Source organism: Pipistrellus hanaki, assembly GCF_964339955.1.
Source record: "Pipistrellus hanaki genome assembly, chromosome: 5".
Taxonomy (NCBI): domain Eukaryota; kingdom Metazoa; phylum Chordata; class Mammalia; order Chiroptera; family Vespertilionidae; genus Pipistrellus; species Pipistrellus hanaki.
Window position 1 is genome coordinate 84,646,840 of NC_140507.1, and position 27,222 is coordinate 84,674,061.

Sequence of the window (27,222 nt, forward strand, 5' to 3'; positions counted from 1 at the left end):
GTCGGCGCCGTATCGGCAGCGCGGGCCGCACCCGCCGTGTAATCGCTGCGCCCTTCCTCCGTCCCGGCCCCGCCGCGCGGCTCCCCCGCCCGCCGGCTGGAAACGCCGCTGGAAACTCTGAGTGGCGCTCCCCCCCGCCCCGCGCCCGCCCCGACGCCAGCTTGCCGAGGGGGCCGGGCGGCAGCGGGGAAGCCAGAGCGGGCTCCCCGGGGACCCCGGCGGCCCCTCCCGGCACCTCCCCGCGGCCGGCCCGCCGCTCCGCCCGGGCACAGCGTCCGCGCCGCGACCCGACGGAGGCGGCTGGCCAGCCGGACCCCCGCCCCGCCCCGGCCCCCGCCCCGGCCCCCGGGCCCCCGGGCCCCCGGCGCCCTGTCCGCTCACAGCCCGCACGGAGGAGGCAGAGCGTCGCCCGCCCCGTCCTTCCCCGCACGCGCCGGCCCGTCCACCCGCTTCCTCCTCGGGGCCGGCCTGACGCGGTCACGAGGGCGGACAGCGCAGTCCGGGCCGCTCCCCGCCCGCCCTCCCCGGGGTCCGGCTGCGATGCCCCGGCCTCCCCGGCGGCGTCCGCAGGCCCCGCCACCTGCCACCTGCCCGCGGGGGAAGGTAGGTGCGGGGAGGGGAGGGCAGGGGAGGAGGGTGGCCAGGGCGCAGGCGGCGGCCCGGAGCCCGCCCTGAGCGCAGGCACAGAGCCCTTCCCCTGGGGACCTGCCCCAAACTCCGGGATGGAAAGAGGTGAGACTAGTCCCCTCCGCCCGCAGAAAGGGGGATCTGGGAAAGCCTGTCCTGTCCACGTGGACGCGCAGCTAGAAACCCGCCAGGCGCCTAGGACGGAGCCCCAGGCCCGGGCACTGTCTCTGGCGGGCACAGCCCCCGGACCACAGCCCAGCCCCTCTCCTCCCCTAGCCCTTTGGACCTGGCTGCGGAGGGGGAGGGCTGTCCGAATTCGGGGGGGACCTCCAGGTGCCCTGGCACCCTCTGCCCTCAGCTGGATGTGAAGCCAGTTTCCCCCATGCCGCCCTCTCCCTGTGAGGAGCCCCCTTGAATGTGTCCCTTCACCGGGCTGCCAAGCACACACTCAGCCCGCCCCTCCACACCCTCCCCTGCCTGTCCCTGGAGCTGCGCCAGAGGGAGAGGTAGACCCCCTCCCCGCCCCCCAGGATCAGCAAGCCCAGAACATGCTGCGGGGACCTCCCTGGGTCCGGGAGCACCGCAGGGTGGGGCAGATGGAGGCTGGGGGGGGGGAGCAGAGTGGGAAGGAGGCAGGGTCAGCTGACAGCAGGCACTGCTGATGCTGATCTCGCAACTTGGCCACAAGCAGTCAGCTGGGCTGGGAGAGGAACCAGCCTGCCCGGGACCCCATCTCCCCCTCTCTCTGCCTCGACGTCCCCCATGGGGGGAGGGGAGAGGAGGGGGAGCTGCAGGAACCGGGTGTGTCTGCATGTTTCGCTTTTGGTAGGAGTCCTAATTGGATCCAGCTGGTGGGCTGCCCCTCCTCTGGCCTCAGCTCTCCACTTCCCCCCACGGGCAGGGGCGGGCACAGGCAGGCTGCGTCCCCAGTAGGTCTTTCAAGGGTCAGCAGAAGTCCCCACTCAGACCAGTGACCGGGAGTTGCCCCAGCCTTGATTGTACGCTCCAGCCCCCAATGGCCTGAGCAGGGACTGGGTACAGGAGCGAGCACAGCCCCTCTTGTACCTGCATCCGCTCTGCTCCCCATAACTCCTGCGCTGCTCTTGGGACCGACCCTCGGAACTGGGCACTCCGGCCTACAACTGACACCCTCTGTGCTCGCACCCCGGGGCTGCTCACACGCCCCTCACCCGGCGGTACCCTCACAGTCACACGCACAGCACTGCCCTTACCTCCCACCACATGCACCCAGCACCTCCCTGCCGTGAGCCCCAGGCCCCTCAGGCACACCCAGGCCTAAAGGAACAAAAACACCAGAGTGGGGCCAGCCCTGGAAGGTGGTGATGGTGGTTCGGCTTCTGGCCCAGTCCACCGGGCTCTGCACCCCGTCTCCGGACAGGAGAGCCCTGTTGGACAGCCCCGCCCCCTCCATCTCCTGGATGCCTGAAGCCCCTTCCTCTGAGCTAACATTTGCCGCCCACCCGGGGAGGGGGGAAGGGGAGGGTTTAAAAGAACCCGGCTGGCCAGCCAAGCATGTTGTCCCAAGACCCTCTGTTGAAAAACAGCCTGAGGCGCAGGGGAAAGTGGTGTGTGTGTGTGTGTGTGTGTGTGTGTGTGTGTGTGTGAGAGAGAGAGAGAGAGAGAGAGAGAGAGAGAGAGAGGGAGCGCGTGAGCGCTGGGGAGTGGCTCCTGTTGCCTGGAAATGCCCCCACGCGCTCCCCCTTGGCCCTGCTGGGCAGTAGGCGGGTGGCCTTGCTGTGGCCGGAGGAAGCCCTGTGCCCGCTGGTGAGCAGATGCGCACACGGGCCCGGGGCAGGCCCAGGGCAGACGGAGGGAACTGAAAGTCCTGCTGCCCAGGCCGCCTCCTCCGCCAGCGGCCCCGTCCCCTGCCGCCCTCGGGGGACACGCCGCCTGTGCAGTGAGAGCCCCAGAGGGGTGGCCAGCGGGCCGGCCAGAGGCTTTGTCCCGCAGGCCCGCTCCTGGCCAGCCTCCCCTCCTCCTCGCCCGGCCTCCCCTCCCCCACTGCCACCCAGCGCTCCTGCCCGGCCTAACAAGCAGCCCATTGTGCCTGTGGGAGCCAGCACTGGCAGTCTGCGGGCGGGTGCCCAGAGCGGCCTGTTTCCTGGGTCCCGGAGCTCCCACCCAGCTGGCCCGACGCCCTCCCACCGCGGCCCCTCCGGCCCCACCCCGAGGTCCGGCCAGAGGGCACCCAGCTGGTCCAGCAGGGCTTCCCTTTCCTCCCTCCTTCCCCGCAGAGGACGCGCCCAGGAGCTGCTGGCACACCCACAGCCCTCTGACCTTGACCCGAGTATGCAGGCCCCACCCTGCAGCCGCCCGGCGGGGCTCAGCCTGGACGACTTCATCCCTGGCCACCTCCGGGCCCACGGAGGGTCATTCTCCAGGGGGACGCGGGTGAGTGAGGCAGCGAGGGAGAGGGTTGCTGGGCCCGTCGTGGTGGGGACCTGGCAGGACAGGTGGGGCGCAGGGGGGTTAGAGGACTGGGAGGTGGGAAGGGGGTCAGAGGGTAGCTCCAGGGAGCCTCCCTGGTTTCCCACAAAAGGACCAAGCTGGCCCCGGAGCCTCGCCGTGGGGTCTGGCTGTGCCCTGGCAGCCGTCCCTCCCACCCTCCCATGCCGCTCCTGGCCCCTCCCCACAGGTGCCCGTGATCCGGAACGGTGGCTCCAACACCCTCAACTTCCAGTTCCATGACCCTGCGCCCAGGACTGTGTGCAATGGGTACTTCCCAACCCGGAGAGAGGCCCCCCGGCACCCAGGTGGGTCTGCGCGGGAAAGCCGGCTTCTGGAGCCCGGAGCCCGGAGCCCGGAGCCCGGAGCCCGGAGCCCGGAGCCCGGAGCCCGGAGCCCGGAGCAGGGCAGGGCCGTTCTCACTGCCCTTCTAACGCCTGCCCTCCCTGGGTGAGCTGGCCCGGGAGAGTGAAAGCTGTGGGAGGGCAGGCTGGCACATCCTTCCCCTTCCTCCCGCAGGGCAGGGAAGGAAGTGTGCAGGGGACACTGCCCTGGGGCTGGGGCGCCTCCCCCAGGGCAGGGAAGGAAGTGTGCAGGGGACACTGCCCTGGGGCTGGGGCGCCTCCCGCAGGGCAGGGAAGGAAGTGTGCAGGGGACACTGCCCTGGGGCTGGGGCGCCTCCCGCAGGGCAGGGAAGGAAGTGTGCAGGGGACACTGCCCTGGGGCTGGGGCGCCTCCCCCAGGGCAGGGAAGGAAGTGTGCAGGGGACACTGCCCTGGGGCTGGGGCGCCTCCCGCAGGGCAGGGAAGGAAGTGTGCAGGGGACACTGCCCTGGGGCTGGGGCGCCTCCCGCAGGGCAGGGAAGGAAGTGTGCAGGGGACACTGCCCTGGGGCTGGGGCGCCTCCCGCAGGGCAGGGAAGGAAGTGTGCAGGGGACACTGCCCTGGGGCTGGGGCGCCTCCCGCAGGGCAGGGAAGGAAGTGTGCAGGGGACACTGCCCTGGGGCTGGGGCGCCTCCCGCAGGGCAGGGAAGGAAGTGTGCAGGGGACACTGCCCTGGGGCTGGGGCGCCTCCCGCAGGGCAGGGAAGGAAGTGTGCAGGGGACACTGCCCTGGGGCTGGGGCGCCTCCCGCAGGGCAGGGAGTGGCTCACACGGGGGTGGAAGGGGCGAGGAATGGGGGCACAGGTGGCTGCAGGAGGGTGCAGGGGCTGAACCCCAAGAGGGCCTAAGGCTGCTGCCCAAGCTCCGGGAGCCTGTCAGCTCACCCCAGCCTGGGCCACAGGGTCCGAGAGACCCCGGACATCCTCCGTGCGGGGCCCAGCCTGGGGCCCTTCTGAGGAGCTGGCATCCTTGGTTGTGCATTCCCGTGGGGCAGGCACTCCGTCCAGGAGTTTAATTCCTTTGGCAAATAATTGCTGAGCACTTGGCCGTGCTGAGCCCCGAAAGGATGCCTCACAAGCCTCATCGTCTTCAATCCCTGGACATCTTCCCCGTGAGGAGCTGGGCCTCAGAGGGTTCAGGCTCGGAGGCTGCTGCCCGGGGCTGAAGGGTCCACGGAAGTTGAGCCACGTCTGGTGAACAGTTCCTGTCTCTTACCGAGAGCCTCTGTGTGTGTGCCAGGCACTGTGCTGGGCACGGCCACCCCCTCTGGGTCCCCCTGGGTCCTTGCCATGGTGACCCATGAAGTGAAAACTGAGGCTCAGGGAGGCGGGTGGTTGTGTCCACGATCACCCGGCCAACAGGGGGCAGATCTGGAGTCTGCAGTCAGGTCTGTCCCCGCCAAGCCCAGCACCTTCTCTGCCCCAGCCTGCTGCCTCCCAGCCGGGATGGCCCAGCATTCCCAGCAAGTAATGGTGCTCAGCCCTCACTCCGGAAGCTCTGAGGACAGCCCCAGGAAAGCAGAGCGGGGTGGGCACGGGTGTTCTCAAGACAAAATCCGTTTTTATTCACCTTAACTGAAACCTAAACACACAGAGGCCCGTGGTCCTGCTGAGAGGAGAGCGTCTGTCTCCCCAGCTCCCCAGGCAGGGAGATGTTGGAATGCTTAAACCCACGGGATCAGTATTCCGAAGAACCGAGGGAGGGACGAGGTCAGGCGGACCCTGCCCGTTGCTAACGCTCTCGTGCCCACCCTGCAGACCCTGCTTGGTATCAGACCTGGCCAGGCCCTGGGGGCCGGCCCGCAGGGACCCAGAAGACCCCCGCCTCCCAGCACCCCCAGAACTGGTCAGCCACGTGGACCAAGGACAGCAAACGCCGGGATAAGCGCTGGGTCAAGTACGAGGGCATCGGGCCCGTGGACGAGAGTGGCATGCCCATCGCCCCCCGATCGGTGAGTCCAGAGCTGGGGACCCACGCTGGGCACGTCTGTGAATTCAAGTTGGGGCAACCAAGGCTGTACCCCAAACATTTCAGACTAAAGCAGGGGTTCGATCAGGATGGGCTTCAGGGATCGTGAGCCCCATAAAACCACAGGCCGTCATGTGTCTGAGTTGCACAGTGGCTTGTGGGGTAAGAGTATGTCCCCTGGCTCTCAGAGGGCCACTCAATCCTGGCAGGGGCCCCTCTTAGAGTCTAGTCCCAGCTCATGACATGGCTGCTGAGGGCTGACGGGCTGACTGAGTGAGCACAGAGTCCTGAGAGGTGAGCATGGATGGAGCCGGGCTCCAGGCTCCCAGTGGCTCTTGCCTCACCCCCGCGCCTGCCTGTCTGAGCCAGCCACCTGCCTTTGGTTCAGTTCCCATCTCCCCATCCGAACCTGAGGTCAGTACCATGCCTTTCTGCCTTCCAGGGCTGTCTGGAGCCTCGGGTGCTGCAGAGGGTGGGAAATAACAGTTCTACCTATATCACTGCATTCATGTTTCATCTCATAGAAGCACGTGCTCTTTGTAGAAACATCAGAAATATGGAAAAGTGAAAAAATATGAACCGCCCCAAATCTCACAGCGTCGGGGTCATTACTGATGGAGATCATTTCTATATCTTATCTATAATAATTAAAGGGGAATATGCTAATTAGACTGGCCGTCTTCCAGACATCCTTCCTGATGAAGCCGGGCCAGAGGGAAGCAGCCAGGGTCCTGGGTGCCAGAGGGAAGCTGGCGCCAGGGGAAGGAAGGCCTACTGTTGCATGAATTTTCATGCATTGGGCCTCTAATTCCTATGGATTACCCTACACGAGGTCATTGCCAGTAAAGACAATCTCCCCCTTGCCCCCCCCCCCCCCCCCCCGCTCAACTGGGCTCACAGGAAAAGGGCCCAGGGAGGAAAATGACAGCAGAGGGCTCCAGAGCCAGAAGGAGGCCTGGGATCGGAGGGGGGTGTTTTGGTTGGCGTTTGAGGAGCTGCTGGGGCACGTCTGCTCGCCTAAGAGATGGAGTGAGTTGGCTGATCAGTTGCTAGGAGGGTGGCCTGACATTGCCTTTTCTGACCCCAGAGTGTTGACAGCCCTAGAGACTGGTACCGGAGAATGTTCCATCAGATTCACCGGAAAATGCCAGGTGAGACACCCTTCCGGGCCCCCTCTCTACCTCTACCCCAGCGGGCTCCAGCTCCGGGGGCTTCGGAAGTTGGGGAAGAAAAGGGAACTTGCCTGCTCGGGAGCTCGTCTGCACCCACCCCAGGCTCTGGGTCGAGTGGTTCCTAAAACAGGCAAAGGAAGTATGTTCTGGGACGGAGGGAGGGAACAGTGAGCAGGCACTGTCCCCGGATCCTCTGAGGGCGTTGGGCATCCTTGAGGTCACTCATTCATTCAGTCAGTCCCGTGACCGTGTATTGAGCACTTCCTGTGTGTCCAGCACTATTCCAGGTGCTGAAGATAAAACGGGAGGACAGAAAAGAAGCTTAAGAAAAAGGGAGACAGAATAAGCAGATCATAAAGACACAATACAGCAGCTGGTGGTCAGCACCGGGGAGCAGAGGGCTGGGGCTTACCCAGTGCCGAGAGCTCAGGGCGTGAAGGAGTTAGCCCTGCAGGGCAGGGGAGGGGTGCTGCACCAAGGGGACCCCAGAGACCCAGGGGCAGAAGCAAGTCTGGTACATCCTGGAATATCAAGGAGAGGCCAGAGTGGAGTGAGGGGATGATGGTGGGAGACGGGATTGGGTTCCGGAGGGCCTTGGAGGCCATTATAAGGGCTTGTGGCTTTTATTCTGCAAGAGCTGAGCGGTTCTGAGCAGAAGAGTGGCATGCTCTGACCAGTGATGTCGGGAAAGGCTCATGCAGGCTGCCAGGAGGGAAAGACAGGGCAGGGTGGCAGCAGGGGACTGGTTAGGGGGCCTGGCTTTACCCCAGGCCAGAGGCCACGGTGCCTCAGACCAGGGCCGCAGCAGCAGACCTGCTGGGATTCGGAGACAGAATCCTGGGAATTTGCTGATGGATTTGAAAGAGAGGAGTCACGGCCGATCAACCTGCGCAGGTGGAAGGATGGAACTGCCACTTACAAATGCAGAGAGGACTGCAGGCATAAGAGGTGCCTTTTAGATGCGGGCGTCCACGTGGAGACGTTGAGTAGGCTGTGGAGACACAGGTCTGTGGTTCAGGGGCCACGCTTGGGCTGCAGGCGGGAACACCTGGGACTCACTCAGAGGGATTTTGATGCAAATCCGCCCAAGTATTCCAATGTGCAGCCAAGGTTGTAAATCCCTGGAATAGCTGTTATTTTTTTTTTTTTTTGCACCAGAAGATTAGATACGATGCCCTGCTGGGGAGAGGGAGAGACAGAAGCCCCAGGACTGAGTCTTGGGCACGGAGTGGCTCCTGAGGTGAGCAGGACAGACCGAGAAGGGGCAGCCGGAGGCAGGGGAGAACCAGAGTGGTCTCCCTGAAGCCAAGTGGCAGAAGCATTGCAGCAGAGGGAGGGACCCACTGTGACTACTGCTGCTGCTGGGCGCATGCCGATGGCCATTTGGTTTGGTGTGGAAGTCACAGGGTCCTTAGAAGAGCAGGGGCGGCAAGAGTGGTGGGCTGAGCCGCTCCACCAGAAGGGAATTGGGGGCCATGAACGAGGGCCAGCCGCTGCTGCAGAGGACGGCAGAGAGCCCCAGAGCCGGAAGGAGGCCTGGGATCCGAGGGGGGTGTTTTGGTTGGCGTTTGAGGAGCTGTTGGGGCATGTCTGCTCGCCTGGGAGGTGGAGTGGGTTGGCTGATCGGTTGCTAGGAGGCCCCGGGAAGTCACGAGCACCGTGAGGAGTGGGCCTGGGCAGAGGGGGAAGGACACGCATTTAGGAGAGGGTGCAGGAGGGGCAGGAGGGGCAGGAGGGAGAAGAGGGAGGGCCTTCCCCTCCCCGCAGTGGTGAGGGCAGGTCTGTGAAGCTCAGGGAGAGGCTCTGTATGGGAACCAGGGAGGGAGGAGTAGGAATTTGGGCAAGTCCACTGCCCCCGTTGGCCCAGCTCAGGCCTTAAGTCTGCCAGAGGCATTTCGAGCCCTCCCCAGAACTGCCCTCCTAATTCCTCCCCTCCCTCGGGACATTCTTCAGGCCCTGACTCAGGCCCTCGGCCCCTGCTCTAGGCAGGAGGGAGGCTAGGAGCAGCTGAGGCAGCCTCACAGACACTCCGACCTCGCTCGCTGTCCCATCCCTGACCCGGTCCTTTCTGCTCCCACAGACCTGAATCTGGACTGGTCCTTCGAGGAAGCACCCAAAGGTGAGGTGAGAGGGTGGCCCGCCCAGCTTGGCCTTGAATTTGATCCTCCCTGCAGCCACGCCTGGCTCTGGGGCTTCCCAGTTGGCTTAGTTCCGCTGGAGAAGTTTGTATGCCCATTTCCGGTAAGCTCCCAACCCCTGGCAGGTGGCATTCAAGAACCTCAGCTTCCCTGCCCAGTGAATGCCCAGCCCTGGCCGTGACTTCTCTGGGCCTCTCTTTTCTGTCTACCCCAGAGCTGCTTTGAACTTTTTAAAAAAATATATATTTTATTGATTTTTCACAGAGAGGAAGTGAGAGAGGGATAGAGAGTTAGAAACATCTATGAGAGAGAAACATCGATCAGCTGCCTCTTGCACACCCCCTACTGGGGATGTGCCCGCCCTTGACCGGAATCGAACCCGGGACCTTTCAGTCTGCAGGCTGACGCTCTATCCACTGAGCCAAACCGGTTTGGGCTGAACATTTCTTAAAGAGAGAAAAGGTCTTACTGCAAAGTGCACATTCAGGGGTCCACCCCTTTTCCCAGGACTGTGGGTATGGGCTGGTATGGGTGTCAAAACCTCCAAAGGTCAACCAGGTGACCTCAACCCCTGCTCTCCCCTCCCCCACCCTCCCTCTCTCCTCCCACCTGCAGTGGCTTCCTCCTGTGCCACCTCTGCAGACTCAAGGTGTCCAGGGCCTCAGCAAAGACCTGCAACCCGGCCAGGCCAGGCCTCCTCTCTGAGCGGGTAAGCCGCCATGGGGGAGGGGCCTGAGGGCTGCCAAGGGGCCCTGGCTTCCCTGTGGGGACTGGCAGCCCCTGGTGGCAGCAGCTGGCACAGCCTCCAAGTAGGCAAGCAGGGGACCTGGCTCCCTGACAGTTCAGCCCCTTCTCAGGACCCCCACTGCTCCAGGCACCCCCTTCCCCGCCGGGGCCGAGGGGAGTGGCCGGCAGGGGTGGACTTGACACCCAGTCCTGGTCAAGACCCCTGTGATGCAATGCCGGAGCCCTCACCCCAAAGATCCACAGGTTCTACGGGGTGGAGAGCCGGGTGTCCCACAGGTAGGTGTGGCTCTGTGGCCATCCTCTCCGATGCCTGGAGAAAACAAGGGGCCAAGGATCCAAGTTCCCTCCCCCGTGCCGCGGAGAGAGGAGCCCCTCCGGGAGGTGAATGATCAGCTGCTTTTCTCTGTGAGACCACACAGGCCCAGGCCCGGCGCCTGGCCCTGGAGGGGTGCGACCCCACCTTGGGAATGAGGAACTTTGCCCTCAGTGAGATCCACCAGCTGCTTATTCTCCTCCGGGCGAGATTCACCTCATTAGCATATCCATAAGAGATTCACCTCATTAGCATAGCCATAAGAGATTCACTCATTAGCATAGCCATAAGAGATTCACCTCATTAGCATAGCTATAACACACCTGTGGCTCTCGGCATCGATAAGAGAGAGGCCATGAGCTGGAGAATTGGACTCAGGGTTCTGGATTCCTGCTGGTGTGCCCTGAGCAGCTTAACCAGCCTGAGCCTCAGTAACCCCGTTGGTTACATGGGGATCACGGAGTGGTCATGAGGATTAAGGCTCATCGCAAGTCTCCACAAACATTATTAATACAGACTTCATCGTGACAAGAGCTTCCTTAAACTGGGAACGACATATTTTGTCCTCGTTACCACCCATATTATTTTGAGAATAGAAAACAGAGTCATGATTGCAGCCAACAAATCCTCACCCTGCGGTCAGACATTCCATCATTTGATAAGCTGCTTGGTACAGTCATTCCATTGCGTGGAGACATCCAAATTCAACAGAGGCTGGAGCCTTGGAGTCAGCCAAGACGGGATTCCTAGAGGGGAGAGGGCCCGGGTGACAGTGCGGTGCCTGGAGTGCGGCCGGAGGGGCCAGCCAGATGAAGTCATGAATTCGGCTCCCTCAGAGCAGCAAGGCCCAGGGCTCCGAAATCACAGGCCAGGCCTGCAGGGCCAGGGCTGCAGACTCCTTTCCTGCCAGGGAAAATCGGACTAGTCTATAGCCCCACACCCTTGGGCACAGGTGCAACCAAAAAGACCAGCTTCACCGGATAGGCACTAACATACATCGCCACAGCCTGAATGCAATGGCAGGCCGGTCACCGAGGCCAGCAGGAAAGGGACCGGCCTCTCCTGGAGCAGGAGCACGTGTCAGGCCTTTCCTGGGCGCCTCAGGGTGGCCCCTCATTAAGCGTCACCACACCCTTGTGTGGGCGGGAATCCTTCTGACGTCACAGGTATTGAATCTGAGGCTCTGGTGGTTCGGTAACTTGCCAGAAGGGAGCACAGCCAAGTGGTGGAGCTGAGATTTGAACTCAGAGCTCATAACTTTCCATGCACGTGTTAACACTGCTCCCGGGCCAGGAGCAGGAGAAGATGTGTGTGTGTGTGTGTGTGTGTGTGTGTGTGTGTGTATGTATGTATGTGTGTGTGCGCGCGCGCAGCTCTCTCTCCCAGGGCAGTGCTCTCACTTGTAAAGGAAACTGAAGAAATGCCCTTCCCTTCCTCTAGAAGAAGCTGGGACCCCTCTGAAGAATATCCTAGAAGCACCTTCAGCTGTAACCCTGGAGCATTCTCCTCCCTGCCCAGGACCCCGAATCAGGTAGCCCTCCCAGCGCCCTCCCCACAGGGTCCCCGCACCTTCTAGGCCAGGTCCCTGGGTGGAAAGAGCACAGATAATGCTCTTTCCGGTGGGGCCAGTGAAGGAGGCAAATCCAAGTAGGGGACTGGAGGTCACAGGGGTGGGGCAGTGGCCTGAAAGTCTGCCCAGGGTCCTAGTGCCCCTCTACTCAAGCTGACGCCTACCCACCTCCATGCAGGTGCCCAGACGCCGAGAGAAAGCAGACAATGTCTGGACAGAAGAGTATTGGAACCAGTTTCTGCAAGAACTAGAGACTGGGCAGAAGGTGAGTATGGGCCGGGCCCTCTGGGAGCGGGTGCACCCTCGGCCAGTGCATTTTGGCGAGTTCGCCCCCTCTGACTGGCCCTTCCCATCTTCAGCCCAAGAAACCTCTGGTGGATGAGCCTGCTGAGAAGCCCTCCCAGCCCATCGAGGTGAGTGCTGCAGGGAAGGCGGGGGAAGGCGAGACAGCATGCTGGGGGGCAAAGGAGAGTCTCTGAGTGATGCTGGCACCAGAGACAGCGGGCAAAGGACACAGACCCCACAGCTCCCGTCCTCCCCAGTCCCGCACAGCTTCCGTCCTCCCCAGTCCCCCACAGCTTCCGTCCTCCCCAGTCCCCCACAGCTTATCTTTGTATCCCCAGCACCCACCACAGTGATGGCATTCAGTAGGCACTCAAACATGCATGGAATAAAGGTGTGTTGGCCAAGCAGGGGCAGAGAGGAGTGGTCCGTGTGGACTGGAATTTTCAGAAAGTATTCTTAGAGGTGGAGCTGAGCTCTAAAGAGTTGGCGGGTTGGGCCAGGCAGAGGGCGTTCAGGACGGGAGGCGGGCAGTGGAGGGAAGCAGGTACAGGAAAGCCAGGCGGTAGAAGGCCGCCAAGACTTGACGGGAGAGAAAATGGGGATCCTGCAGGTCTTGATTAGATAAGTGACCACACACACACAAAAAAAGGCAAGATCAGGAAGTGCTAAGGACTATCTTGGGAGTACCGGATGGGTGAGCCTGTCCTGTCCTGGCGCCCTGCGCCCTTGGGCCATCGCCCCCCCCCCCCAACCGTGCACTGCTTTCCCTCCCCTCCCCTTCCCTCCCCGCCACCCCCCTCCCCCGCATCCGCACCGTCCCAGCCTCCCCGTCGCCCGCCGCAGGTCCTGCTGGAGAGGGAGCTGGCCAAGCTGAGCGCCGAGCTGGACAAGGACCTGCGGGCCATTGAGACCCGGCAGACCTCTCCCAAGGTACCGACCCCCAGGCCCCCCGGAGCCTGCGCCCCGGACCCGCCGCAGCTGGGCCGGGGAGAGGGGCCACCAGGCGTCCCTCCGGCTGCACTCGGCGTGACCCGGGCAGACTCACCCGTCTGCGCCTCCTCTCCGGGCTGGGCGGGCTTCTCCCGGGACTCCGCCCAGCCTCCGGGTCCGCGCCTCAGCCCGACGGCCCGGGCGGCTTCGCGCTCAGCCCCGCACCGCCCCTGGACCACCCCATCATCCCCGTCCCAGCCCCGGACCTCCCCCGGAACCCCTTACCCCACCCCTCCCCCTGTACCTCCCCCCTTACCCCACCCCTCTCCCTGTACCTCCTCCTCCCCCCCCACCTCCCCGCCCCGGACCTCTCCGCTCCAGCCCCGACCTCCCCCAGTACTTCCCCGCCCCGGACCTCCGCGTCCCAGGCCGGATCACCCCCGCCCAACCTCTCCGCCCCAGCCCCACACCTCCCCCTGTTCCTCCCCTATTCCTCCCCCGGACCTGCCCGCCCCGGACCTCCGCGTCCCAGGCCCGGATCACCCCCGCCCAACCAATCCGCCCCAGCCCCACACCTCCCCCTGTTCCTCCCCTGTTCCTCCCCCGCACCTCCCCGCCCGCACCTCCCCGGTGCGCACTCGCAGGGCTCTCCTCTCCACCGCCCCCTCCGCCGCTCCCGGCTCCCCCTCTTCCGCACCCGCTCCGCTTCCTCCGGCTCCCGCCTCCTCCAGGCCCCGCCCGCCCCCTCCTTCCCGGCCGCCAACTTCCCGGGAGGCGGCGGCCTGGCTGCCCCGCGGCGGACGGTCCGGCCTGACGCCCCGTCCCCCCCACACCCCACAGGGCTCCCCGGCGCCCCGGCCGCCCCCGGAGCCGCGGGCCTCCGCGCGGTGAGTGGCCGGAGCGCGGGGCGGGCGGCCGGAGGGACGTGGCGAGGGGAGGGCGGGGAGGGGAGGGAGGGGTGCGGAGCGGACGGGAGTTGCGGAGACTTGGAGGGCGGCCGGCGGCCGGGACGGGGCGGGGGGCCGGGAGGTGGCAGGTGGCACCGCTCGCGCTGGCGGCCGTCCTGGCCCTGGAGGCCACGGCCCTGGCCGGAGAGGGGCGCCGCGCCCGCACCGGCCCGCGCACCCGCCTCCCCGCGGGCCGCGCCCTCGCCGGCCAGGGCTTGGGAAGTGGGACGTCCCGCGGCGGGGCGGCCGGAGCTGGGGGGGTTGTGAGGGTTGGGGGAGCTTGGGCGATCCGGGTGAGCCTGGTAGAGCTGAGGCCAGACAGGTGGCTCACTCCCTCCCTGCGTCCCGCAGCCCGGCCTCTGCCTGGAGCCTCAGCAACCCGAATGCACTTTACCGGGGCGCCTCCTGGCCCCTGAGCCCCCACAGAATGGCGGATGGAGGAAGCCCCTTCCTAGGCCGTAGGGATTTTGTCTACCCTTCCTCAGCCCAAGGTAAGGACCAGATCCTGCCCCTTCCCCCACTCAGAGGCCCAGCGCTCACCAGCCCTGGTGCCTCGGGTGTGGCAGGAAGATCCCATAGCCCCTGCTTCCGCCGGTGCCAGTGGGTGGGGACCCCATCCCAGCCCTCCAGCCACCCCTCCCCCCAATCCCCAGGCATGGCTTCTCCACGCTGAGCTCATGCTTCTCCGCAGACCCTAGTGCCTCTGAACGAGGGGTCAGCCCTGCCAGGAAGGACGAAAAGAAGGTAAGGGGGTGGGAGCGTTAGGGTCAGGGTGCAAGGGGGACCTGGGTGGGTCGGTGGGTCCTGGGGTCACCCCCTGTGTCTTCTCCCCCTGCATAGAGGAAGGCTGCCAGGCTCAAGTTTGACTTCCAGGCACAGTCCCCCAAGTAAGTGCCCTTGTCCCCCCTCCCCTGCCCCTTGGGGCTGGCTCTGCACTGGGGGAGGGAGGGGGGGCTGCGGTGGGCATCCCCAGGAGGCGGAGGGGACTGGGTGTGCTGGACGGGGCCACCGGGAGGGCCTCAGCTTGCCGATGTCCCTGCTCTGCCCCGCAGGGAGCTGACCCTGAAGAAGGGGGACATTGTCTACATCCACAAGGAGGTGGACAAGAACTGGCTGGAGGGGGAGCACCACGGCAGGCTGGGCATCTTCCCGGCTAACTACGTGGAGGTGAGCTGGGGCAGCAGTGGCCGAGGGGGCGTGGAGAGGTGGGCGTTCGGGTGTGCAGAGCCCTGAGCCATCCACGGCTTCTCTCCTGAGCTGGCTGCCGCGGCTCACGGGTTCCCCGCGATGCGAACTGTGAGCTCCAGGGCAGGGGCCATGTCTCAGCCGCGTTAGCAGCCGTGGCCCCCACAGCCTGGCCCAGCACTTCGCCTGGACTCAGGAAATGTTTGTCCCATGGCTAACGCTGGGGCCCAGTCAGCGGGGGAGAACCAGGCCCGCCAGCGCTGTCAGTGTCCCAGCCTCCCACCATGCAGAACCCATCTCTCTCAGGCTGTCCCTGGGGTGAATCCTAATTACACCTGGCAAGAGTACAAAGTGTGCGGTGTTTACAAATCGCATATACATGCACTCATTTCCATGTGTGCACTTGACCCTTGAATAATGCAGGGCTTAAGGGCACTGACCCTCCCCCTACAAAGATGACCCCACACAAAGAGCCACATGTAACTTTTAAAAATATATATATTTTATTGATTTTAGAGAGGAAGGGAGAGAGAGAGAGAGAGAGAGGGAAACATCAATGATGAGAGAGAATCATCGATTGGCTGCCTCTTGCATGTCCCCTACTGGGGACCGAGGCAAGTGTCCCTGGCCGGAATCAAACCTGGGACCTTCCAGGCCGCAGGCTGACGCTCTATCCATAGAGCCAAACCAGCCAGGGCCACCCAAACTTAACTACTAAGAGCCTGCTGTTAACAAGAAGTCTTACCGATAAAATACGCCTTCCTGATTAATACCTATCTTGTACGTTATATGTATTATATACTGTATTCTTACAATAATGTAAGCTAAATCATAAGGAAGAGAAAATACATACATTTTATGCATTTATTTTTTAACTTTTTGGGGGGGATATTTCTAGGCTACCTGGTTTATGTGTGAGTTTTTACAAATTGCTGGAAATCTCCAAAATTTTTCCAATATATTTACTTGAAAAAATCTGCATATAAATGGACCCAAACAGTTTGAACCTTGGTTGTTCCAGAGTCACCTGTTTCCTCTCATTAACCTGGGGAAGGGATAGATCTGCCCCATTTTACAGATGGGCTTGCTGAGGTTCAGAGACAAGTTGTTAAAAGATCCAGAATCTGAATGAAGTTATAGGTTCCGGTATTTGTGTCTTTTAAGCTGTCTAAATTATTAATTTGAAGTTGTTCATAATGTATCTTTATTATCATTTTAACGTCAGTAAGATCTGCAGCGATGTCCTTTCTTTCATTCCTGATATTAATAGTTTGTGTGCTCTCTGATTCTGGCTAGAGATTTGTTAATTTTATTGATCTTTTCAAAGAACCAGCCTTACATTTTATTGATTTTTCTCTATCTTTGTTTTCCATATCATTGACTTCTGCCGCTTTATTATTTCCTTCTGCTTGGATTAGGTCCAGTTTGCACTTTTTTCCCCCTAGTTTTTTAGGGTGGTAGTTTAGATGATTGATTTGAAACATTTCCCTCCAATATATGCATTTAATGCTATACATTTTCCTCTAAGCACTGCTTTAAATGCATCCCACAGGTTTTAATGTGTTTTCTCATTCAACTCAAAACTATTTTTCCATTTCCTTCATGACTTCCTCTTTGAACTATGGAGTGGGTGGTTGTTTTCATTCAGGCTTTTCTTTTTTCTTTTCTTTTTTTTTTTTAATATACTTTATTGATTTTTTACAGAGAGGAAGAGAGAGGGATAGAGAGTTGGAAACATTAACGAGAGAGAATCATCGATCAGCTGCCTCCTGCACACCCCCCACTAGGGATGTGCCCGCAACCAATGTAAATGCCCTTGACTGGAATCGAACCTGGGACCTTTCTGTCCGCAGGCTGAAGCTCTAACCACTGAGCCAAACCGGTTTCGGCTCATTCAGGCTGTTGATACGGCAGACATCAGCAGCCCTCTCCCACACTCAGGACTCTCTGAGCCTGAAAGTTCGCAAAGTATATACAGTATTCCGTGTCATCAGTCATTTAGGTCTTAGTATGACATATTTATTAGCATCCTGGCCAGTGGTGCTGTTATTTGAGCATTGTTCCATGTACCGACAGGTCACTGGTTGGATTCCTGGTCAGGGAACACACCCAGGTTTTAGGTTCAATCCTGGTCTGGTGTGTGCAGGAGACAACTAATCAATGTTTCTCTCTTTCTCTTTTCCTCTCTCCCTCTCTTCTCCTCTCCTTCTCCCCTCCTCCCCTCCCTCCTCCTTCCTTCCCCCCTCTCTCTAAACTCAATAAAAACAGCCCTGGTGGGTGGCTCAATTGATGAGCGCATCATCCCGATGCTCCAAGGTTTCAGGTTTTATCCCCCATCAGGGCACATACAAGAAACAACCAATGGCCGAAACCGGTTTGGCTCAGTGGATAGAGCGTCAGTCTGCGGACTGAAAGGTCCCAGGTTCGATTCCGGTCAGGAACATGTACTTTGGTTGCGGGCACGTCCCCAGTGGGGTGTGTGCAGGAGGCAGCTCGTCGATGATTCTCTCTCATCGATGTTTCTAGCTATCTACCCTTCTCCCTTCCTTTCTGTGAAAAATCAATAAAATATATATTTTTTAAAAAAAACACAATGAATGCATAAATAAGTAGAACAAGTCAATGTTTCTCTCTCTCTAAAAATCAATCAATAATAAAAATTTTAAATCAGTAAAAACATTTAAAACCTATATATTAAAAAAAAAAATAGTTGATCTGCTTTTGGATGTGTATGAGGAGGGTGAAGCAAAGGCAGTAAGGAGACTGTGGCAGCGGGTGGGGTGGAAGGGGAAGGACAAGGGACGCTGGGTCCTCGGCATTGGTAACACGTTAGCGCCTGCCTTTCAGAGCACGCCAGCGGGGGTGCCGGCTCCTTGAAACTTGTTTCCTTCTGCCCTCCAAGTCCAACTCCCTCCCCTGAACTGTCCACTGCCCAGTGCCCACTCCAATAATGCCCACTCCATACACCCCCAGTGCAGAATCTTCCTCCAGGGCCCTTCCTGGGACTCAGCAGCCCGTTGGCTGTGTCTGGTGCCTGTCCCCTCTCTGGCCTGGGGACAGATCTTACCATCCCATAAGGCAGGGGTCCTCAAACTTTTTAAAGTGGGGGCCAGATCACGGTCCCTCAGAGACCCGGAGGGCCGGACTATATGAACTACTAATTCCTACTGTAACACCTTGGCTGCGCTCACTGCCCAAAAAACCTGGCGGGCCGGATCAGACTCCCCTGGGGGCTGCATGTGGCCCGTGGGCTGTAGTTTGAAGACCCCTGCTAAGGTGACCAGACGTCCCACTTTTGGCGGGACAGTCCCGGTTTTTAACAATTTGTCCCACATCCTGTGGCGTTGTTTTTTTAAAAATATATTTTATTGATTTTTTTACAGAGAGGAAGGGAGAGAGATAGAGAGCTAGAAACGTCGATGAGAGAGAAACACCGACCAGCTGCCTCTTGCACACCCCCTACTGGGGATGTGCTCGCAACCAATGTACATGCCCTTGATCAGAATCGAACCTGGGACCTTTCAGTCCGCAGACCGACGCTCTACAACTGAGCCAAACCGGTTTCGGCAATGTCCCGTGGTGTTTTTTTGGAAAAAATCGGGACTGTTTTAAAACGCCGCGGGACGTGGGACAAATTGTTAAAAATCGGGACGTCCGGTCGCCTTACCATACCACCTTCTCTTGGTTGCCTCCCCCTCCCGGGAGCCCCAGGTGTGTGACCAGTTCGCATCCCGGCTGAGCCTTTTTCATCTTCTTCCTCACTGTAGGTGCTGCCTGCCGACGAAATCCCCAAGCCGCACAAGCCGCCCACCTACCAGGTGCTGGAGTACGGAGAGGCCGTGGCCCAGTACAACTTCAAGGGGGACCTGGAGGTGGAGCTGTCCTTCCGAAAGGTGCGGCCAGGCAGGCAGGGAGTGGGGGTGGGCTGGGGCTGGTGAGGACGGAGGAAATACATACCGTAAAACGTTTTCATTTATTTTTTAAAACGTATGTCTTTATTGGTTTCAGAGGGGAAGGGAGAGGGAGAGAGAGATGGAAACATCAATGATGAGATAATCATGGATCGGCTGCCTCCTGCACGCCCCCTACTGGGGATCGAGCCTGTAACCCGGGCCTGTGCTCTTGACGGGAATTGAACCTTCAGTCCACAGGCTGATGCTCTATCCACTGAGCCAGACGGGCTAGGGCTACAGTAAAACATTGTTGAAAAGAGGTGAATCCACCTTCGTTTAGTCTTTTCATTTTTTGTTTTTCTCAGTCTCTTTGGATTAATTTCTCTTAACGTAGCTCATATTTTGAAAGTCCAAAACTTCTAGAGTAGTGCTTTATTCCAGGTTGGTAGGTATTTTTTGTTTTGTTTTGTTTTGTGTTTTTTTTTTAAATATATTTTATTGATTTTTTACAGAGAGGAAGGGAGAGAGATAGAGAGCTAGAAACGTCGATGAGAGAGAAACATCGACCAGCTGCTTCTTGCACACCCCCTACTGGGGATGTGCCCGCAACCAACAAACATGCCCCTGACCGGAATCGAATCTGGGACCTTTCAGTCCGCAGACCGACGCTCTACCACTGAGCCAGACCAGTTTTGGCTAGGCTGGTAGATTTTGAGGATCACAATCTGCATTTTTACTGTTTTCTTTTCTTTCTTTTTTTGTAATCCTCACCTGAGGATATTTTTTCCCATGGATTTTTTAGAGAGTGGAAGGGACGGGAAGAGAGAAACATTGATGTAAGAGAGACTCATTGGTTGGTTGCCTCCTGCACATACCCAGACTGGGGCTAAGGATCGAACCTGCAACCAATGTACTTGCCCTTGACCTGAATCAAACCCTTCAGTCTGCAGGCTGACTCTCTAACCACTGAACAACCCAGCTAGGGCATTTTTAAAAGAGTAAAATGAAAATATTAGAAGGCCTTGCATGTAGCCTGGCTAGGTAGCTCAGCTGGTTAGAGTTGTCCCAATATGCCAGGGTTGTGGGTTTGATCCCAGATCAGGGCACATACAAGAATCAATCAATGAATGCATTAATAAATGGAACAACAGGTCGATGTTTCTCTTTCTCTTTAAAATAAATCAACTAAAAAAAAAACCAAAAACACCTTGCATGTAGTAAGGGTATTTTATCACATTTTTAGGCATTTATGCCCTGGCCAGTGTGGCTCAGTTGGTTTCACGACACACCATACACCAAAAGGTGGCAGTCCGATTTCCGGTCAGGGCACATACCCAAGGTGTTGGTTTGATCAGCAGTCCAATCGGGCATGTGCGGGAGCAACTGATCAATCTCATATCGATGTTTCTCCCTCCCTTCCTCTCTCAAAATTTAAAGAAATATTTTTTAGGCATTTATGTCTGTGTGTGCGTGCGTGTGTGCATGTGTGTGTGTGTGTGTGTGTGTGTGTGTGTGTGTGTTGGGTTGTTACTACAATACAATTTTTATGATAGATCATGTTCGAGAAAGCTTAAAAAATATTGTCCTAGCCAAAACCGGTTTGGCTCAGTGGTAGAGCGTCGGTCTGCGGACTGAAAGGTCCCGGGTTCGATTCCGGTCAGGTGCATGTACCTTGGTTGCGGGCACATCCCCAGTAGGGGATGTGCAAGAGGCAGCTGGTCGATGTTTCTCTCTCATCGACATTTCTAGCTATCTCTCTCCTTTCCTCTCTGTAAAAAATCAATAAAAATATATTTAAAAAAAAAAATATTGTCCTAGAAAGCAGGGTTTGGTCTCCCTTTGGCTGAGTTTTGGGGCAGAAACCATGAATGCCCCTACTGAATGTCCCCCAGAAGAGCTGGCCCCAGAAGGCAGGGACAGAACGGGAGGAGGTGGCTGGTGGAGAGGTGGGGCTGGAGAGGGCTGGAGACCGCTTCCCCTGGCCAGCCCCCTTGGGCTCCGCCGTGAGGGCCTGAGGAGGGACTGCCTGTCATCAGGGGGTTGGTTTGTGGGCAGTGGTGACAGGACCGCTCAGCGTGGAGGCGGGACAGGGCCCATGCAGGCTAGGGCCTGACCAGTGCTGCTTGCCAAGCTGCCAATGACGTCCTTAGCGCCTCACGGCCACAGCATTGCTACCCTCACTTCGCGAGTGAGGAAACCAAGGCTCAGAGGGGCAGAGTCGGCTATCTAAGGCCACACAACGTGGAACCGGCGGAGCCTGGTGTGGACCCCAGTTACTAGCCACCAGGCTCCCCTGTGGCTTCTGCTCCGTGGCCAGGCGGCCTGGGTTTGGCTCCTGACGTTTGGCTCCTGACACTCCACCGTCTGGCTGGGCGACCTCGGCACACTAGCAGCCCACCGACCCCTGGGAGCCCGACCCCTCTGGGTGTCCGCGACCCCCCTGGGTGTCCACGACCCCCCTGGGTGTCCGCGACCCCTCTGGGTGTCCGCGACCCCTCTGGGTGTCCGCGGGGGCAGCCGTGGGCGCGTGGTGCCCTCCAGACCTGACTCCTGTCTCCTTCCCGCAGGGGGAGCGCATCTGCCTGATGCGGAAGGTGAACGAGAACTGGTATGAGGGGCGCATCTCGGGCACCGGGCGCCAGGGCATCTTCCCGGTCAGCTACGTGCAGGTGTGCCGGGAGCCCCGGCTGCGCCTCTGCGACGAGGGCCCCCAGCTCCCCGCGTCCCCCAGCATGACCGCCGCCCGGCTGGCGGCCCGCCCCCCCAGCTCCCCGGGGGCGCCGCGCAGCCCCGCGGACCCCACCGACTGGGGGGGCCGGACCTCCCCCCGCCGCGCCGGCTTCTCCTTCCCCGCCCAGGAGCCCGGACCCCAGACCCAGGTGAGCTGGCCTCTCCCTCCCGCTCCCCGCCCCGTGCCCCCATTCCTGTGACGGGGAACCCTTCCCGGACCGCCCCAGGGCAGACGGGCGGGGTGCCTGACTGGGCAGGACCTGGCATTGCAGCCCACCCCGGCCCTGTGGACCCCTGAGCCTCCGGTTGGTCCTGGCCCCCGGGCTGCAGGGAGCATGGGACAGGCAGCCGGCCCTTAATGGGCACCAGGGCCAGCCCAAGCCTCCTGACCCTTCTCACTCCACTTCTGTGCCCCAAAAGCATTAGGGACAGGGTGCAGGGGGGACCTGGGGGGCGGGCTGCTGGCCCTGCTGTGCCCCAAAAGCCTCAGGCTCAGGGGAGGGCCGGGAGCCCGAGGGGCGGGCTGCTGGCCCTGCTGTGACCTTGGGCATGTCACTTGCTGTCTCTGGATGTGGGTCTTCTCAGAGGTAGAATAGTCCTCACCTGCAGAATGAGGATGGTAATTCCCACAGAGAGGGTCGTGGGGGGAGGAGGGGTTTGAGCTGCAAGTTTATTCTTAAGGAGTCACTGGGCCCCATCCTGAGGGCTCCCAGACAAGCCCGTTTGCTCCCGCAGTCATCGCTTCCCTCAGCAAACCAGTGAGAGCAGCACAGGGGGGCCGGGCTCCTCCCGCCGCTGCCCGCGGGTTCGGAGACCAGCCACCTGCCCCGCCTGGGCCCTGGGGACAAAGGCACGGTGACCAGTCCCGATTTTTAAACAATTTGTCCTGCGTCCTGCGGCGTTTTAAAAAAGTCCCGATTCTTGGAAAGAATTGTTTAAAAATTGGGACTGTCCCGCCAAAAGCGGGACGTCTGGTCACCTTAGACTAGGGGTGTCGAACTCAATCAGAGAAGGGGCCAAAATCTAAAATCCAGCCTAAATCGCGGGCCGAATGGTTTCCTGAACAGTCGTAAACTGACAATGTCATAAACTGACAGGGGAGTGCAGTGATGACAGCGCGGTGCGGGCCACATTGCAAGGCCTGGCGGGCTGGATTTGGCCCGCGGGCCGTGTGTTTGACACATGTGCCCTAGACAAAGGATCAGATGAGCAGAGGGCGCGGTGCTGCCCCGGGGAAGAGGGGCCATGTCACTCCCCCCCACCCCCCCTCATGCTGCCTTCGCCCACTTTTCCTCCCGTGGCCCCTCAGAGTCTCAGCACCCCTGGGTCCTCCCTGACCCATCCCGGAGGCTCCAGCCGCGCCGTGGACCCGGGGACCGCCTCCCACAACACCGCCCAGATACACTGGACCCCGTGAGTGCCGTCAGGGGGGGGGGCTGCATCAGGCCGTGCTGAGCACGCCGACCCTCGTACCTGCCCCGCCCCAGCTCCCCAGGGTGGGTTTGGGACGCTCCTGCTGGGTAGCGCTAGTTCTTGGTGGCGAGGGGGCTGCTGCCTGCAGTGCTCCTGACCTGTCCCTGTCCCTGTGGCCCCCCTCCCTCAGCCCCCAGCCTCGGGCTCCTCAGTGCCCAGCCCTGAGGTCGGCGTGGAAGGGTGGGAGCCGGGAGAGCAGGCTGGAAGGCCCTGGGAGCGCCGAGGAGGCAGGGGGGGTGGTTCGGGCTCGGGGGGCAGGGAGCAGGCCTGGGAGGAAGGGGCTGGAGCTGGAGCTGCCATTCCAGGAGCGGGGCCAGGGCTGTCGGGAACACGGGGAAACCCTGGAAGACCCACAGGAGGGGGCAGCGCTCGGGTTTGGGCTCTGGGTCTGGTCTCGGGAAGGGGTGAGGGCTCTGGCAGTTGCCATGACACTGTGCCCCGCAGGTACCGGGCAGTGTACCAGTACAGGCCCCAGAACGAGGACGAGCTGGAGCTGCGGGAGGGGGACCGGGTGGATGTCATGCAGCAGTGCGACGACGGCTGGTTTGTGGGTAGGTGGGCCTGGGGGGCGTGCCGGGGGGCAGGCTGGAAGGACGTGTACCCCAGGGTGCTGGAGGGAGGGGCTGGGGGCAGGCTGGAAGCGGGTACCTCAGGGTCCCTGCGGGCAGGTGGAGGGGAGACACAGAGAGTCATGGCTGACTCAGCACATCCACCTTCTGGCCTGGCTGATTCCCCGGAGCCAGCACTTCTGTTGTTGCCTTCAGGCCTCCAAGAGGGATGAGGCCAAGGTCACTAAGTCAGTTCAGACTGGGACCAAGTCTCACACCTGTGTATCCCCCACTTTCTCGCCCCCCCTCCCTCCCAGTTAGCAGCTAGCTCCCCCAACCCCTTTCCACCAAAAGGAGGAAGGGATCCCGGCCCTCAGACCTGGTCCAAGCGCAGCTCAGGCAAAGGACGGAAGCAGGAAGCCTCACGCTGGCCTTGGCCTGGTCCAAGGTGACCAGCCCAGCAGGTGTCACGTGCCTGCTTCCCAGAGTGGGCAGCCCTGCCCAGGCCTCCGCTTCCGAGGCGGGGCCGTCCTCAGAGACAGAGAGCAGCCGGGGTGCCCGGGCGGCAGGCTGCGCGGCCTGCGTGTTGGAGGGGCAGCGCCGGGGCAGGGGGGTCACCTCACCTGCATCCCAGCACCTCCTGGTGGCCAGGCTGCAGCCACACCAGTGACCGTGATGTCCTAACTGGTTAACGTCCTTACCTCGGAGGGGTGTGTTTGGGGCACACACTCATTTTACTCGGAACACTGCTTCTTTTCCATTTCTTTGTAACCTGCAACGCTTTGCAAACGGATAGAGACAAGAAGCAAAGCACCACCTTTGTGGAGTCAGCCTCGCGTGCTTCTGGAGGAAAAGTTTAGAGAGTTCAATTTCTCGGTCACCTTAACACGGGTTAAATGTTCAGTAGCCACGTGGGACTTAACATGGTGGGCAGTGCAAGTCAGGGAAGGCTTCCTGGAGGAGGTGTGGGAGCTGGGCCTCGAAGTTGTGTCAGAGCAGGAGAGAGCGGCCCTCCGGCAGGGGAACAGTATCAGCAAGGCCCGGAAACAAGGTGGGCCTGGGCTACTCAGAAGGAAGTCAGGATGCCAGGAAGGGAAGGCCCAGGACTTCCATTTCGTATTCCTAGCATCCCCCCTTCACCACCCCAGGACACAGGTGTTTTGTTTTTCTCAGGGGGGGGGAGGGGGGAACGATGTCAGAAAGAGGCCTGAATTTTAGGCCCCTCCTACCCCTACACAGCTGAGTGCTTGGGGGAATTCGCTTGGCCTCCTAGGCCTCATTTGCCCCATCTCTAAAACGAGGGTGTCATACTAGACCAGAGCGAGGCCCACGGATTTAAGTTCCCATGATTCGTCCTCCTGCTTCCTGGCTTTCCCGAGGGAGGGTGGAGTTATTCCGTGCTGTGTGCAGAGTTACCCACAGCGGCGGGGTCCCTGTTGAAGTTAGCAAGTGCAGCTTTGCTTATCTGAGCGTCCGCCACTAGCTAGCAGGCAGGAATGGGGAAGACCGACCATTCCTCCCGCCCCCCACGCTCCACCTGCAGTTCTGGCCGCTGCCAGCAGGGGGCAGGGCCCTCGTCTTTCCTATTTTTAAAGGAAGTGTGGGCAATGATCTTGGTCTTTTCCTCTTTCAGGTGTCTCCCGGAGGACCCAGAAATTTGGGACATTCCCTGGAAATTATGTAGCTCCGGTGTGAGAGGTCTCCGTGGCAACTCAGAGCCCAGCCAGGATGGGGTGGAGCGCAGTAGCACTTCTCAGAGGGAGAGAGGACCTTCCTCCCCAGGACCTGGCTGCCGACATCTGCAGACAACTCAACAAACAGCCTTCCCCTCGGAGCCCCCCGGACTGACTCCCACCCACAGCTCACAAGCATTCCTTTCACAGTCTTTTTATTTCCTCCCCTCCCCGGTTCCCCAAATACAGAGGTCTGCTTTGAAGTGGAGACTGTTTCCAGGCCTTATTGAGACCAGACCCCCGAGTTCCCCCACCCCCACCCTGCCGTGGCGTTTCCTCTAACAGGGACTGGCTCCCAGCTTCACCCCCATGGGGTTCCTCTAACAAGGAGCAGCTTCCTAACCTCCCAGAGACCAAAGGCCGCCTGCAGGGGATCCCTCCCCCGTCACTCCAGCTGGCCCTCCGCCCCCTGTGCCTTCCTGCTTCCATCTGGGCCTGAGAGTGGGGGGTGGGGGAGGTGGGCACAGGGCCTCTTTAGCATTCGGGGCCTGGCAAGAGGTCTTACCTGAAGCCCCCCCCCCCTTCCCAAAAGCTGCCAAGCCCTGGGCCTGTCCTGCTACTGTAGTGCCCAGAGAGGTCGGACCTCAGAGGCCAGGCCCTCCTGCCTCTTCAGCTCCCCCCAAACCCTCAGGTCCCCTCTGGAAGAGAATGTAAATAAATGTGGATACGGGGACCCTGCCTGGCACTCCTTTTGGGCGGTGACGGTGGGGATTCATTCTTCAGTGAGCTGTGCCGAATCAGGTGGGATGTGAGAGTGTGTGCGTGGGGGTGCGGGGGAGGCTGGAAAAGCAGCATGACTATCTCTCAGGGCAGAGAGGGAGAGAGAACACCGACGTCACAGGGCCCAGGGTGAGGCCTGATTGTGGGGAGAAACCAGAGATGGGAGCTGAATGTGGCCTTGTGTGCAGGCTGTTTTGATTCCGGAGCCAGCGTGGGGTTGCTGGACTGGATGACACGTCTAACTGCTCTGCTCCTAATGTTTTCCTTCTGTGCGCTCGGTCCCACACCAAAGCCCTGCGTGTCTGTTTACTTTCCTCTTTAGGCTCCGCTTGGGGTTTTGAGCGGTCCCTGGTGGGGAGCTGGGAGTGGTGGGCCACAGCTAGCCAGGGCGACTTCTCACCCAGGGTTTCAGAGGCCCGGGGCGTGGTGGTGCCTGTGGGGTGACAGTGGTGGTACGGTCTGGGCCCGGCTGTCCTGCCAGGGAGGAAAGCACGGCTCCTGGCCGTGCCAGGAGCCGAGCAGGGCGTGCGGTGCTCCACACCCGCGCTCCGCTGTGAGCGTCCCAGCAGGCAGCTTTGACCCCGGGAGGAAAGAGAGGCAGTTGTCTGGGTCACGTCGTTATAAAATGCTGAAGTCAGGTTCATGACTGTTGCCGTCTGTGCACAAAGTCAACCGGGCACTCCTTGTCCAGAGGCCTGTGGGGAAGGAAGGTCACATACGAGGTCAAGGACTTGTGCAGGGCGGTCCGGGGCTGGGCCTCTTGTACATTCTTTCTGCAATCCTGTGGCCCAGGCCTGTCTCTTACGGTGCCCTGCCCCCACCCTAGGTGGGTGGGGAGTGGTGATGGGTCCCGTTGAGTCAAGGCAGGTGGGTGAGGCCCGTGAGTGACAGGGCTGTGGCCTGACCCTGACTGGTTCCTTGAGCCTGGGTGGGGCCGGGCCCAGGGGTGGTTCAACAGCAGCTGGAAGAACAAGACCTGTGTGTCCTCCCTCAGCCTCTCTGGCCAGTCCAGTCCTCACCACCGTCTGTTTCTCCGTGGACAGGTCCCCCCTGTCCCATAAACATGACCATTCTTTGGGATCCCACTAGCTCGTTCCTGATCCCCGTCCCAGCTCCTTGGCGTTCCCTGATGCCCTCAAGTAAGGTTCAGGGTTGAGCCTGCCTTTACCTGGGGCCGAAACCAGATCCACACCCTCTCTGATGGGGACCTGAAACCTTGGCAGCGAACCAACCGCAGGCCCCTGGCTGCCTGCCACAGATCCTGATGGACGATGACCACTCGGGTGCCATGATCTGGCCCGATGGGGGAGGGTGGGAGAGGGTCAGAGGCCTGAGCGGGGAGGGGGACCTGAGGGGCCAGAGCCAGAAAGGACCTCGGGCCCCTGGGGCCGCTGC

General features: G+C 60.4%; 1 protein-coding gene across 2 annotated transcripts; it reads left to right on the forward strand.

Moving 5' to 3' along the window:
* The first annotated feature begins 164 nt into the window (after positions 1 to 164).
* Positions 165 to 25,315, forward strand: SORBS3 (sorbin and SH3 domain containing 3). 2 transcript variants are annotated; one of them, XM_084884448.1, is made up of 21 exons: positions 165 to 603; positions 2,883 to 3,039; positions 3,284 to 3,401; positions 5,233 to 5,426; positions 6,531 to 6,594; positions 8,696 to 8,734; positions 9,369 to 9,462; positions 11,254 to 11,344; positions 11,562 to 11,648; positions 11,743 to 11,796; positions 12,512 to 12,598; positions 13,439 to 13,485; positions 13,897 to 14,036; positions 14,237 to 14,289; positions 14,386 to 14,432; positions 14,598 to 14,712; positions 18,498 to 18,623; positions 21,191 to 21,502; positions 22,663 to 22,766; positions 23,271 to 23,421; positions 23,468 to 23,710. In XM_084884448.1, exons 2-21 carry the CDS (start codon positions 2,938 to 2,940, stop codon positions 23,693 to 23,695), a joined length of 2,253 nt encoding a protein of 750 aa, XP_084740574.1. In that variant the 5' UTR covers positions 165 to 603; positions 2,883 to 2,937; the 3' UTR covers positions 23,696 to 23,710. The 2 variants fall into 2 exon arrangements, with proteins under 2 accessions (XP_084740574.1, XP_084740575.1); XM_084884449.1 differs by lacking the exon at positions 23,468 to 23,710 and adding an exon at positions 25,008 to 25,315 and having other exon boundaries at positions 169 to 603; positions 23,271 to 23,377.
* Positions 25,316 to 27,222: the final 1,907 nt, after the last annotated feature.

Excerpts from the sequence above, each read along its gene's own strand:
- SORBS3 (XM_084884448.1), top strand. The coding sequence starts at position 2,938 with ATGCAGGCCCCACCCTGCAGCCGCCCGGCGGGGCTCAGCCTGGACGAC. Across the intron at positions 6,595-8,695 it reads GATTCACCGGAAAATGCCAG|ACCTGAATCTGGACTGGTCC; the intron begins GTGAGACACCCT and ends CTGCTCCCACAG. Across the intron at positions 18,624-21,190 it reads TGGAGCTGTCCTTCCGAAAG|GGGGAGCGCATCTGCCTGAT; the intron begins GTGCGGCCAGGC and ends TCCTTCCCGCAG.